The 12,756-nt window shown below is 39.4% G+C and overlaps 2 protein-coding genes across 2 annotated transcripts in view; one reads left to right on the top strand and one right to left on the bottom strand.

Annotated features, from left to right (window-relative positions):
* The window catches only part of MAP2K1 (mitogen-activated protein kinase kinase 1), a 42,482-nt gene extending 34,287 nt beyond the window's left edge, over positions 1–8,195 (top strand). Inside the window, exons 7-11 of the mRNA XM_085305438.1 lie at positions 1,372–1,579; positions 2,238–2,302; positions 4,922–4,983; positions 6,073–6,118; positions 7,268–8,195. Of these exons, the coding sequence (XP_085161564.1) occupies positions 1,372–1,579; positions 2,238–2,302; positions 4,922–4,983; positions 6,073–6,118; positions 7,268–7,381 (495 nt within the window). The 3' untranslated portion in view covers positions 7,382–8,195. The remainder of the gene's footprint in view (positions 1–1,371; positions 1,580–2,237; positions 2,303–4,921; positions 4,984–6,072; positions 6,119–7,267) is intronic.
* A 975-nt stretch (positions 8,196–9,170) lies between these two features.
* Positions 9,171–12,750, bottom strand: SNAPC5 (small nuclear RNA activating complex polypeptide 5). The gene is made up of 3 exons (XM_085305439.1): positions 12,603–12,750; positions 11,995–12,084; positions 9,171–11,361 (listed from the first exon to the last, which is right to left on the bottom strand). The coding sequence occupies exons 1-3, from the start codon at positions 12,690–12,692 to the stop codon at positions 11,248–11,250; spliced, it is 294 nt and encodes a 97-aa protein (XP_085161565.1). The 5' UTR covers positions 12,693–12,750; the 3' UTR covers positions 9,171–11,247.
* Between the last annotated feature and the right edge of the window lie 6 nt (positions 12,751–12,756).

A 12,756-nucleotide genomic window follows, 5' to 3' on the forward strand; every position in this document is an offset into this window, starting at 1 on the left:
TCTCGTACTTAGATTCTGTAAGTTTCTCATTTCATACATTTTTTCCAAAATAGGAATATAGTCAGGCAAGAACCTTTACCATTCATATAATGTGAGCTTGATATTTTTTGTTTTTAAGGGGGAGGAGGAGGGAGGAATTACAGAAAAGCATAATGAACATTTTCCTTGGATCTGTTTGTACTAAGACTTGTCAAAGAAAGTGTGGATGAATATATTTAAAAATTGCAGAAAGCATCTTCAGCATTTAACATAGTACTGATAAAGCTATTGCAAAAACTAAGCAAAAGGAGTTCAGGATTAATCTTATGTTTCAGTTTATTAAAAACAGAAGGTGGGTACGCTGTGCAAATCTAAGGATCTTCAGAGCAATGTGATTGGGATATCCAGATACGGTTTTAATGATGATTTAAATGTCAAAAAAAAATCTATAAATATCTCTCCAGTGTCCAAGTCTCTCAAAACTAATAAAGAATGTTAGCACAGCCTGTTGTTTTGTTTGCATACATTTTCATAATGCTTAGATTGGCATATGTATATACTCTATCTTGAATTTAACTTGTCCCTCTTATCCTTTTTTTGGGTGGGTTTCCTAATAAAAATCTAATACCCATAATGTACAAGTGGCTGTTAAGCTGGGCAAAACATGTGTCTATCTTCCTACCTTATATTTCTCAAATATCTCTGGGAAAACTCTGCACTTCATAATACTTTTTCATTAAATTTTTATGTTACATTTTATTATCACTTCAATGGATTATAGAGCTTAAAAATTTACTTAAATTATTTTAATGTGGATCTAAAACTAAAGCTGTGAATGCATGTAATTGTCCTTGCATAAATGTATTCCTGCTCTAGGGAATCGTCTGAATGGTATCAACCTAGAAGCGTCACAAACAACAAGATTATTGTTAAAGCACACAGTCACTTTTGGATTCATAAAGGATCAATACAGCCACCTTCTCTCTCTGTCTCAAAAAAAAACAAGAGCAGCTTCTCAGGGAAAGAGGTGAATCTTTAGCTGCCCATCCTTTTTTGTTCTTTTATCATCATGTCACTRTTAATAGTTGCAACATTTCGATACTAGATGAAAAAAGAAATAGCAATATGATAGCATCATCCTAAAAAAAAAACAAAACAAAACTCAAAACTTATTTGCAGAGATTATTTGAAGTGTTCATGGAAATTCTGGAATTCCACGTGAGAGCTGTAAAGAAAGAGATAAGACATTGACTGGATCCTGTCATATTAACAAGTTTGGCTTTTATCTTTCACTCTTTCTAGGCTATTGCTGAATGTGATTTTTGTTTGACTTTCTTGTTACAGTACTTTATCATTTCCTCCTGCCCCCCCCCTTTTTTTCTTTCTCTGTAGCCGGAAAGACTACAGGGAACTCATTATTCGGTGCAGTCGGATATTTGGAGCATGGGATTGTCCCTGGTAGAAATGGCTATTGGCAGATACCCAATTCCTCCTCCGGACTCTAAGGAGCTTGAGTTAATGTTTGGCTGTCCAGTAGAGGGAGATTCTCCAGTCACTGAGACCTCACCGAGGCAAAGAACACCTGGTCGACCAGTGAGCTGTAAGTTGCAACATGGGAGGCGAGTAAAAACTAGAAAAATAAAGCTGATACAAGCCTTATTGAGCCTCATTGAGTAGCTTTGCATCTGTACCACTAAAGCACCTCTGCAGTGTCTAAAGACATTTGAAACTAAGCTGATGTTTCTGGACGTAAGATATAAAATCTGTTTGATTCTTTTCTAATCCCCCTCTGTCTGCATAGAGTTTTTACTTACCTGATTGTTGATCTGCGTAGTCTGGCTTTAAACTCTGGAAAAATTCAGGAGTGCTTCAGGCACCTGGCTCAATCTCGCTATGAGGAGCTGTATTGAGTTTGAAAATCAGAGACCAGAGATCCTTTTGTAAATAATGAAGTTGTTCATGAGCACCATTAAGATAAATTTTGTTGGTGTAGTTCCTCTCCTTAAGATGCAATGCTTATTAAAATGTGGTGGGAAGATTTCTAGTGAAGCTAATGGTTTGGATCAGATTTGAAAGAATAGTCTCTCCTTGCATGAGAGCAGTGCTCTGTTGCTGTTCCACTTCTTTCTTATAAACCTCCTATTGGCTATCCAGCAAATCCACCTTATAAGAAGCAAGTATATGACTGTTAGCTTCTTAGGACTCCTGTAGCACAGGAGGAGAGTAACATTTTGTGTGTTCATGTAATTTCTTTCCAGCCTATGGACCAGACAGCAGACCCCCAATGGCAATATTTGARCTTCTTGATTACATCGTCAATGAGGTAACCAACTATTTGCACTTGTATTAATTCACTTCTAAATCAGTCCAGAGTTTGAGAGGAAGTAGGTAAGTGTTACGATAAGCCAGATTTTATCCTTTAATACTGCAGAACCAGGTATATGCTTGGTATGAGTGTGTTGACTTGATTTTTTTCAGTTACTCCTGGGAAGTTCATTCCCTTCCATCCTTTAAGTCTTTAAGCACACTTACGGGTTTTCCAACCTGGATTGTGCAACCTGATAGGAGAACTGGTACTGTCAAGCATATATAAAACTGTTGTTTTCTTTCTTTAGTCTTATGAATAACTTCATTAGTAATTCCTGTATCTTCCAAATAACTAAACTGTAAGGCTAGTTAGTAGAGATATGTACTTTAGAATTGGTAACTCTGTTTTCGGTATTTTCACAAATGCTGCTGAAGCTTGGATGACGCCAGTGCTTCTGCACTTCCAAAATTATCATTTGCATTGTCATGTTAGCTGTCATTTAAAAGCTGGATGAATTAATTATTCCAGATAAATACATTAAATGTACTTTTTTATAACTTATTCAGTTAAAAATTGTCGCTGGTGCCTAGTTCGCTGAAGAAGACTAGATTTTACCTGTTCTTCATGCTGCAGTACATACACTGCTGTCTTAATATCATAGAATCATAGAACCATAGAATCAGTAAGGTTGGAAGGGACCTCTGGAGATCATCTAGTCCAACCTCCCTGCTCAGCAGGGTCACCTAGAGCATGGTAGACATGGTTGCATCCAGGCAGACCTTGAATATCTCCGGAGAAGGAGACTCCACAAGCTCTCTGGGCAACCTGGTCCAGTGCTCCGTCACTCTCACAGTGAAGAAATTCCCCCGCACGTTCAGGYGGAACTTCCTGTGCTTCAATTTCTGCCCATTGCCTCTTGTCCTGTCCCATGGGACAACTGAGGAGAGTTTGTCCCCATCCCCTTGACACCCTCCCTTCAGGTACTTGTACGCATTGATAAGATTTCCACCCCCCCCCTCAGTCTTCTCTTCTCCAGGCTGAAGAGGCCCAGCTCTCGCAGCCGTTCCTCATAGGGCAGATGTTCCAGCCCTCTGATCATCTTCATAGCCCTATGCTGGACCCTCAGCACTTGCTCTTAGAATAGWGTTAGCTTTGGATTAAGACACTTTTGCCCTGATCTTGTAGTGACTCAGTTTAAGCTGAGATGCAGTAGTTGAGAATTTGTCAAAAGTTACGTTCTGCTACTGATGCTATAGAGCAACTAATCTCCAACATCATCTGCTACAGCCATGGAGAACAAAGTAATAACATGCAGGTTTGTATAATAACTCTTCTCTTTTTATAAGAAGTCTTTCTGAATTCAAAACTTGAGCAAACTACTTCCCTGGGACAGAATGTTTAAATTAAAAGGATTATGGAACTAATGATGTTCAGGGCATCGTCCCTTCCTCAACAGGAGATTGGTAGTAAAGGGACTGCATACCACAAAGCTAACTATTGTAGGCTGCTCTGTGCCTCCTTTAGACGTCTCTGTGAGACAGTGATAACCCCCTTCAGGTACAATTTCTAATACTGTAGATGTAATATTTTTTTTTGTAGCAGTTTGCTGCAAAGAGTTTAATATAAATACTTTTCCTCATGGAAGACAATGCGAGCATACCTTTCTGTAAGCTTGATCACAGTTTTGCATTACAATTCGTTCTTTTTATGTGTGGTAGGAGTTAAGGGCCCAAAAAATGTAACAGGATCCGGTTGTATTGAGCGCTATAAAAACACTATCCCCAAAGCCTTTACAATCTAAGATAAGGCATCCTAGGTGCCATACAGACAAATAAGTGAGTAAAAGGAACTGGGGGCTTTAGTCAGCATGGTAGGTGATGGGTATGTTTTACTAATGCTTATTAATAGTCAGGAGTGTTTGGTAATGATTACAGCAAAAGAATTTTGAGTGATTTGAAGAATAATGCTAGAGACAGCCCCACTTAGGAAACCAATCTGCTGGACTACAGCTTCCCTCAAAGCAGAAGCACAGTGAATCTCACTCACCCAAGCAGTAGTAAGCACTGTTTCTATTTTTAATTACTGGGTTAGACAGGCATCTGTTGTGGCTAGATCATACTGTACCTGGAATTGCCAGCACATCCCCTAAGCCCCCAGGGAGTTTTGTTTCTCTGGGAGCTCAGAGTTGTGGACGGAAGTTTGTCTTGCACGCAGGCACGTCTATACATCTGTTGTGGACAAAAGTCATTAAGTGTTCCAGTGGCAAACATCTGTTTGTGTGAAGGAGGAATGTGGGGGGAACCTGACTGTATTAATGGTCTCTGGGCCAGTTACTATTGATGCACCTAAAAATCCAGCAGCTGTGAAAGTCGACCAAAATTAGTYGTTAGTAAAATTCAACACTTTTATCATGTGACAGTGCGTCCTTTTTTTTCATAGGCATGAATACTGAAGTCTGCTTTGGTATTTTTGGGGGAGTTCAGCTTTGAAAGAAGGCATGGGCAGTGTTAGAGCTGCGTTATTCAGCTTTAYGGCTTTACCTAGAGTAAGACACAGTTGGTAGATCCTCAGGTAGATTGTGTAGCATCATGTAATCATTCTGCCTTAGACACTGATTTTTTTTTTCGTTTTCAGCCGCCTCCAAAACTGCCCAATGGTGTCTTTGGTTCTGAATTTCAAGATTTTGTTAACAAATGGTGAGTATTTTCTCTACTGCTGAATTCCAAAGGGACGTACTTGGAGTAAGCCATGCTAGCTTGCTGTGTCAGTAACTTGAAAAGCAGGGACTCTGGTTGCTTTGTAGGCCATGACAAATGTAACTAACTGAAGTTACTTCGGTTAGCTCAATCCTCCTTCTCCAACTGTTAATGTGTCCTAAAGCTCATTTTTGCAGGTACCAGCTTGACAGCACATGCATGCGAAGAGAACCCCAAAGCTGAGAGATGCTCCTCTCAAAATATGATCTCTAGTTCTAGATGTAACTATGGGCAAATGTATCTCAGATTAATATTTTCTCTACCACAAAGAAGCAACAGTGCTTATATAGACTCTGGTCACGCAAAGCAAGGATCATRCTTACTGGCATGAGTAACATTTCAAAACATCATTCTGCAGGAGGCATTCCAAACAGTGCAGAAGTCTTGCAGGATCCAGATGCTTCTTCCTGCCCCAGTGCTTCACTGCATTAACATCTCTATTGCATTCTTCCGTCTGCGTGTACTTACTTTACATTCTTCCAATTGCATTTCAGTGATACAGAATGTGAATGCTTCCACTGCCCCTGGATAGCATTAAAACCTAAACTGCACTGAACTTGTATATTCAGTGCTCATTAAATGTGTATATTTAGTGCTATRCGAGGTAGTTCATTACATGTTGAAAGTTATTTTACTTGCTACAAACTAGATACTTTTTCCAAAAGAAAAAGAACAGTAACACAACAGACCTAGTTGATAACTTAGCTTGAATAGACCTGGATGAAAGAAACTTGAGGGGTAAAATGGTTCATATTGTTGAGTTTTGATTTAAACAGGGCTCTGGACACTCATTCCTTCACCTGTCAAACAATATCAGACAAGTCAGGATTGCATACTTAACTGCATGTGTAAATACAGCAGAGGGGAACTGCCTATGAACCTGTGTTTCATARGTGCTATGTTACTTACTACTTTCATCTGAAGTGCTGTCTTCTCAGGAACCAAATGATACACCAGGATGATCTTATATTACTCCTTATGTTAAAAGATACTAAGATGTAACTTGTTTAACTTTTTCTGTTTTCTTAGTTTAATTAAAAATCCTGCTGAGAGAGCTGATTTGAAGCAACTGATGGTAAGTGAAAGCTCCTCTCTTCGTTTGAGTTAAGTACTTGCATGCAGGTCGGGTTTCTCAGCTGATCTGAGCAAGGAAATTGAGACAGCGAAGATTAGGATCAGTGTGTGCGGCCTCGGGTGTAGTTCGCGGACCCATGTATGAACAATTCAAACAGTTTGAAGGGGACCAAGGGGGCCGAGGCTTTCACACACCTTGGAACACAGACAGCAAAGGAGCCCAGAAGAGGAAGAAGGRCAAAAGGAAGAGCCATGGGCAGTTTCCTGCTGGTGCGGTAATCCCTGGCGGCTCTGTTAAAACAGCCACTCGGTTATTTTGCAGCAGTCTAGAGAGAAACTGTGACAGGAGTAAATATTTAGTGACCAAAGCTCGTGTTTTTGCAGCCTCTTATTTGATAATTACAGTGACTGTATGACCCAGCACACTAAATTGATTACCAAAGGAATGATCTCATACTTCAGTTTAGTGGTTGGTAATGCAGTATATAGATTATTTTTAAGAGGAAGAGAGAACAGAATTGCATGCTTTACAGACTAGTTAAGTCAACCTATTTTTATCTACTCTTTTGGGGAAATGCAAAATTTACTTTTTTCCCCTTCCCTCCCTCCTCCTCCAACTTCATCTTACAAATTCTGTTGAACTACTAGGCAGCACAGACAGGATTTCACATAGGCAAAAATGAAAGATTTATGTAGTTGGTTTCTGTGGACCTTTTGATGGCCTTAAGGTGGATGTGAGGACATCTACTGCAGAAAATTAAGCTTTTCCCTGCCCCGATTATTACTTTACAGCAGGGTTGAAAATGCAATTGGAGTATTTCTTTCTCAAAAAAACCCTACTGTGTGTGTGAAAGCACAGGCATACATTTTACAGTACTATCTTTGATATCTGAGTCACATCCTCATTGCACTTTGTGGTGTAAGTATTCTGTAATAGGCATTATGTAGGAGGAGTTCCTCTGGAATATTTTGCAATATGTATATTTCATATTGGCTACTGAAATAACTCATCGGTTCAGGCTGGGTATATTAATTGGCAAACCACATGTTTACTTAAACTAGATTAGTATTAATTCATGTTACTCAATAATTAATTTACTGATTATGAAGTTCTGCATTTTTATTTAATATATTCTTTTTCTCTGCTTAGATTCATGCTTTTATTAAGAGATCTGAAGCGGAGGAGGTGGATTTTGCAGGATGGCTCTGTTCAACTATAGGCCTTAACCAACCAAGTACACCCACGCATGCTGCTGGAGTCTGAATATGGAAGAGCAAATCTTGTACTGTACATCTGTTAAGAACAACGCTATTTTGGTCCTATTTCCTAAGCTTGTACCTGTTCAAACATGTATTTCACCTCTTAAGGAAGAATGTCTTTAGCATGTGCCAAACTGTTTTAAAATTTGTCATAAACTAATTGGTATTGTATTGGATTACATTCACTTGTTTACTGACCAAAATGTGAAATGTTTAAGTTACAGTGCTTGCTGATTTTAAGTGATTATGGATATTCTTTCTTAATGAAAACATCACTGGTGGTACTTACCCTGGTTTGTTTGAACTTTATCAAGATTCTTTGTAAATTGTGGTACTTCAATCATGCTTATCTAATCTCCCAGGCGAAAAGGGTTAGAGACCCTCAAAGACTGTATCTGTCAAGCATGCTTTTGCTGCTGCCAAACTGTATCTGAAAGTCGGGCCTAATGGTTCCAATTTTGCTGTTGTTTAGCAATCTCTTTCCAAGTAAAGAAGGCAAGAGCTCTCTGTATTTCTCAGAAAATACAGGGCACTATTCTAATTGTAGACTTGTTCATATTTCTATATTTATTTTTAAAAAATGTATCATCATACTTGGGATTGTTTAGTGATGTATGTCTTTCTAATTGATTTTTAAAAGTTAGTTCTTTAAAATGTCCTATAAAACCAAGACAAAGATCCAGTCAATTTACTTCCTTTTAACCTAAAGAGTCATTAAAACTATGTGTCTAGTGTCTAAAGTGGATTAAAATCCTATATTGTTTTATTCTCTCAGATGTTTAGCAATGGATTCTCTTAATAAATATATTATCAAGTAATTTTGTGAAGTTTTTTTGATTCAAAATCAAGTTAGATAAAATCAATCATRGCCTTGATACTAAACTGTTACTGCATTACATACTTTTTCCTGTATATTTTTGCAGTAAACATGCAGTATCATCATTTCTAAGTCCAAAATTACGTATGTATATTATAGGTTTATATAAATCCTTATTCATCAAGTAGGACAATCACAAGCTACTTGGTATTTGTTTTCCCTTTCAGGCAGAAACTGTACATGTTTTCTCATGCTATTAAAGCCTAATTTACTAGATTAACAAAATGTTTCCCATTACAAAATGTTTCCCATTACAAAGATGAAATGGAAAGTGACAAATAGTGCACAAAAGGGCAGGAACATTGGGATCCAAGCTGCTGTGGGGAGGCCAACTTCCGTGCTGGTGTCAAATGGAGAGTGATGGTGCTAAACTGTAAGTGCTTTGGCTTTTTGCTGCTTCCCCATCCCCTTGTTCTGCTAGTATCACTTCTCTTGGTTGGCTTCAGCATCTACCACCCACACAACTTTCCACAAGCTGAAAGCTATTGCTGTAAAACAACAGGGAGAGAGGTTTGGTACATCTGCATGTCCCTGTTCTCTTAATGGGTACTGAGCAACACTATAAAAAGCTTAGCTCTCTGAAAGATTGATTTCAGAGGCGGGTTAGATCATTCTTTCCAAACGGCATCCAAATCATTCTAGCTATGAACCTATCTTCCACTTAGACAACAGCATCAACTCTCAGAGAGCTCAACCCATCAACAGTAGGAGATTGTTTATCAACAAACACTTTTAAGATCACCTTTGTGTTGTTCTGACTTGAATTTGGCCCTTGATACTAGTGACAAGGCTACACTAATTTAAAATCGGTCCTACGGTGTAGATGTAAATTACACACACACACACACACACTCACTCACTCACTCTATAGTACCTTTTCACTTTTTGGTAAAAGAAACAGCATGCGAAAAGCAAGTTTTGATATGAAATCCCATTTTACTTATGTTTGCTCCACATACAGCAATAATTTGAACTCTAAAAGTACAGTAAAGTAGGACAACAGGAAACATACTTTATTGCAACATGCAAGCTAGTTTGCCAGAACTTGTACGTCTGAATTCAAAAGCAAGCAATGGCCTTTTCCATGAAAGGTAGGAGGGAGCAAGGATATAAAGTGTATCTGTGAAAAACTACACTGTAGCATGCAGGGACAAACAAGGTTTCAAAGGTCCGAATTGACCTTTGTAGGTGAAACCCCAGAGTAACCCTTCCAAAATGCCATTTCCCCAGAAGCAAAAGACAGGAAGACAATCGCCCCTGTTTAAAGACAGAGACACATGGAGTGACACATGCGCAGTGCCACAACTATACTGAGCACTGTAACAMGCAAAGGAGGAGAGATCAGCTATTGAGACCTTGCAAAACCAACTGTTCACGCACACACTTTTAAAGAAAATTATTTGACGATCCAAGCTATAGTTTTCTCTGCTCAGACTTTTTGTTGTTCCCTTGCACGTCTTAGGAAGGCTTTGCTAAGTGTTCTGTGCTCAAGTTCTAAGCTCCTTCGTAAGGACATCCAGCCTCTTTACAAGGTAATTAGTCTTCTGTACAGGATAATGCTGTATTTACATTCTAGCATTTAGTTTCTATAGCTACAAGCCAAATAAACAGGCTCTCCTCAAGCAGTAGCAGGAATTTATTTGACCGCACACAGGACACCAAATACTTTTCCAAGCTCTTTTCTGACTCTTAAGTATGCTTCTGAAGTTTACCTTTATTTTCTCTGAGCTACTAATGCCAAACTGAGATAGCATCAGCACCTTTATACACTAGTTGTATAATGAACAACCCTGGATACATCTCTGAATATTTTCTTAGTAAGACAGCTTGACAAAATGGCTAAATTAGTTAGCATAATACTTTTATTGTTTGTTTTTAATCAGCTTAACACAGTTTGGTTTTCTGTGCTTCCAAACAACTCTTTAAGAATTGATAAAATAACCAGCTGCGCCACATGGTATCTGCATTCCATTTGGAGAAAGAACATACTGCCTATCACTAAGAGCAGCACTGACTTGTTACTGTACCATTAAAGAAACTGTGGAAGGAACTTTACGTCACTTTTCCATCTTATAAGTTGTTAAATGCCTTATATTCCTTCTTGAAGATAACTTGAAAGTAGAAGATGGACTTACTTTGACCTATGGAGTTACTGTGAGGGGAAAAAGAAAATAAAACTAATTAAAGAACATTAATTCCTTATTACGAGTAATATGTTGTGAACTAATTCTTACCATACAATCTGGGAACAATAAAAAGGCTAATTGGCTACTCCTCTGAAAGAGCAAGAAGTAGAAAATACTTCACTGTTACAATCAGACTGACAGTACTTAAGAACAGCACCAGTGGGTACAAAGAGAGGCTACCTTGCTATTGTGCTCAAAATTAACAGTGAGAGCCTAGAGTGCAATAGATGCTTCTCTCAATGCACCTACATCTCTTATCATCACATTTACAGGGAACGTACGTTTAGTTTTCCATACAACCGAGAATACATTAGCTGAAAGCATGGAAGCAATCTTGGTCAAATCTTTTCTCATTGCCAATTCTTAAAATTCTCAGTTTATGCAGATGAGGTTATTTATATAATCATTGGTTCAGCAACCAGTCACTGAGAACTAGTTTTATTTTTCAGCAATAAGAACAGACAAGTTATTGCTTTTAGTGCATGTGTCAAATTAGTCTGACTTGTTTAACAGTTTTCTTGATCTAGATAAAGATGTAAGCTACACATTAGATTTTTGAATGCAAAAAAGATTATGCTACATATTTGTGCAGCAAGTTTTCATTCTTTTAACATATAAATCAAGATCTGCCAAGCTTGTGACATTCATGTCTTCAAGTGTAACTTCCCTAGAACCCTCCAAAAATCTTACATATCATACAGTTCATACACAGGACAAAAAGAAAAATCTGCTGGCAGATCTTATATGAACGAAGAAGAAATTCCTGAGTCTACATTAAAAATCAAGATCGCCATCTCTGATTATTTTTCAAGAATCTGATTCCTCCTCCTCTTCTTCCTCCTCCTCCTCTTCATGATCTTGAAGACTTAGATGTAATTCAGTTTGATTGATAGCAGCCTCGTTATCCATCTGCCCTAGAGTCTGTTATAAGAAGAGTGTTTGTTTAACTTACTTACCAGTTATCAGGAACAGTGTTTTACAAATCACTATTAAAACTGAATAGGTCTTTTAGAGATCTTGGCACTAAACCTGTTGAGTACAAGAGCCCAAAGTGATAGGCATCAGTTCTACATAGAAGGGTTTCAACTAACTCAAGCTGATCACATATAATTAGTATGAAGTTCAGATAGTATTTGCATTTCCATCTTATATGATCAGTTGACTAAAACAGCATGTCATATATAAGAGTATTAGACACAATGCCTAAGAAACTCCATAAAGTGCAGCTTAAAACTATGCAAATATAAAGCAGGTATTCCCCAATTCTCCTGGAAACAACACGCTGCTTTCAGAGAGGGTAAATATAAGGTGAAATCTCTTCGGGTTCAGCTTAAATTGAAACATAAAACAGCAACAAACTGGGCAGATTTTGTAGCCTGAAGATTTCAATTGATGAGAAGCAAAAACAAATTAAATTTAAGATCTCTAAATGGAAACCATCCATATAAGCTCTTACAGCCACTCAAAGAAATAAATCAATAAAATGCTCCTTTCCCTGTCGTTCATGCTGCTATACAGCATTATGGGTTAAAACGAGTCTCCTTGTTTCCTTACTTTTTGAGTCTCCTCTGCAACTGTTGATGAAGAGACTGTTACGTTCTCYTCTCTGGACCTAATCATAGACTGCAGTGCCAGCTCTTCCACCTGGAAATAAGGGAACACAAAAATTTTTGTGGTAGTTATTTCTTAAGAGTTTTAGACTTCGAAGCTAGATACTTTCGCACGATCAACGGCAGTAACAGCAAAGCTTTCAGGAGAAGTTTCAACGCGCTCCAGSCCGCCCGAGCTCACGGGCGAGGACCCCAGCACGAGGCAGGGCCGCGCCCGCCGAGGCCGGCTGCGGGGCTGCGCCCGCCTCGGCACCGCCGCGGGCAGGAAGCCGCGGCCACGGCGGGTGCGAGCTGCCCGTCGGGACGGCGCAAGAGCGCAGGGGACAAGTCAAAGCGCTCGAGGCCGCTGCCACGCAGCGGACTGCTGCCGTTTCACCGGTCAGCTCCTTAAACGTCCCCCTAAAAAAAAATCACAAGACAACAACAAACAGCAAAATATATCAAAAAAAAAAAAGAAAAAGAAAAAAAGAAAAGAAAAGGAAAGGAAAGCCCAGAGGCGGTACCGCCTCAGGCCGCCGCGGCGCCTCCCCCTCCGCGGCGGCCGGGGCCGACCTTGAGGCGGGTGAGCTGGTCGTGCAGCGCCGCCTTCACCCGCAGCAGCGTCTCCTCCTCCTTGCGCAGCTCCTGCAGGCGGCTCAGCATCCTCCTCCGCGGGGCCCGCCGCCAGCTGCCCCGGCCCCCTGGCGGCAGCACCGGCCTCAGCACC

The sequence above is a fragment of the Rhea americana genome, unplaced genomic scaffold (genome assembly GCF_003343005.1).
Source record: "Rhea americana isolate MKP2758 unplaced genomic scaffold, rheAme1 scaffold_22, whole genome shotgun sequence".
In the NCBI taxonomy this organism is placed as follows: Eukaryota; Metazoa; Chordata; class Aves; order Rheiformes; family Rheidae; genus Rhea; species Rhea americana.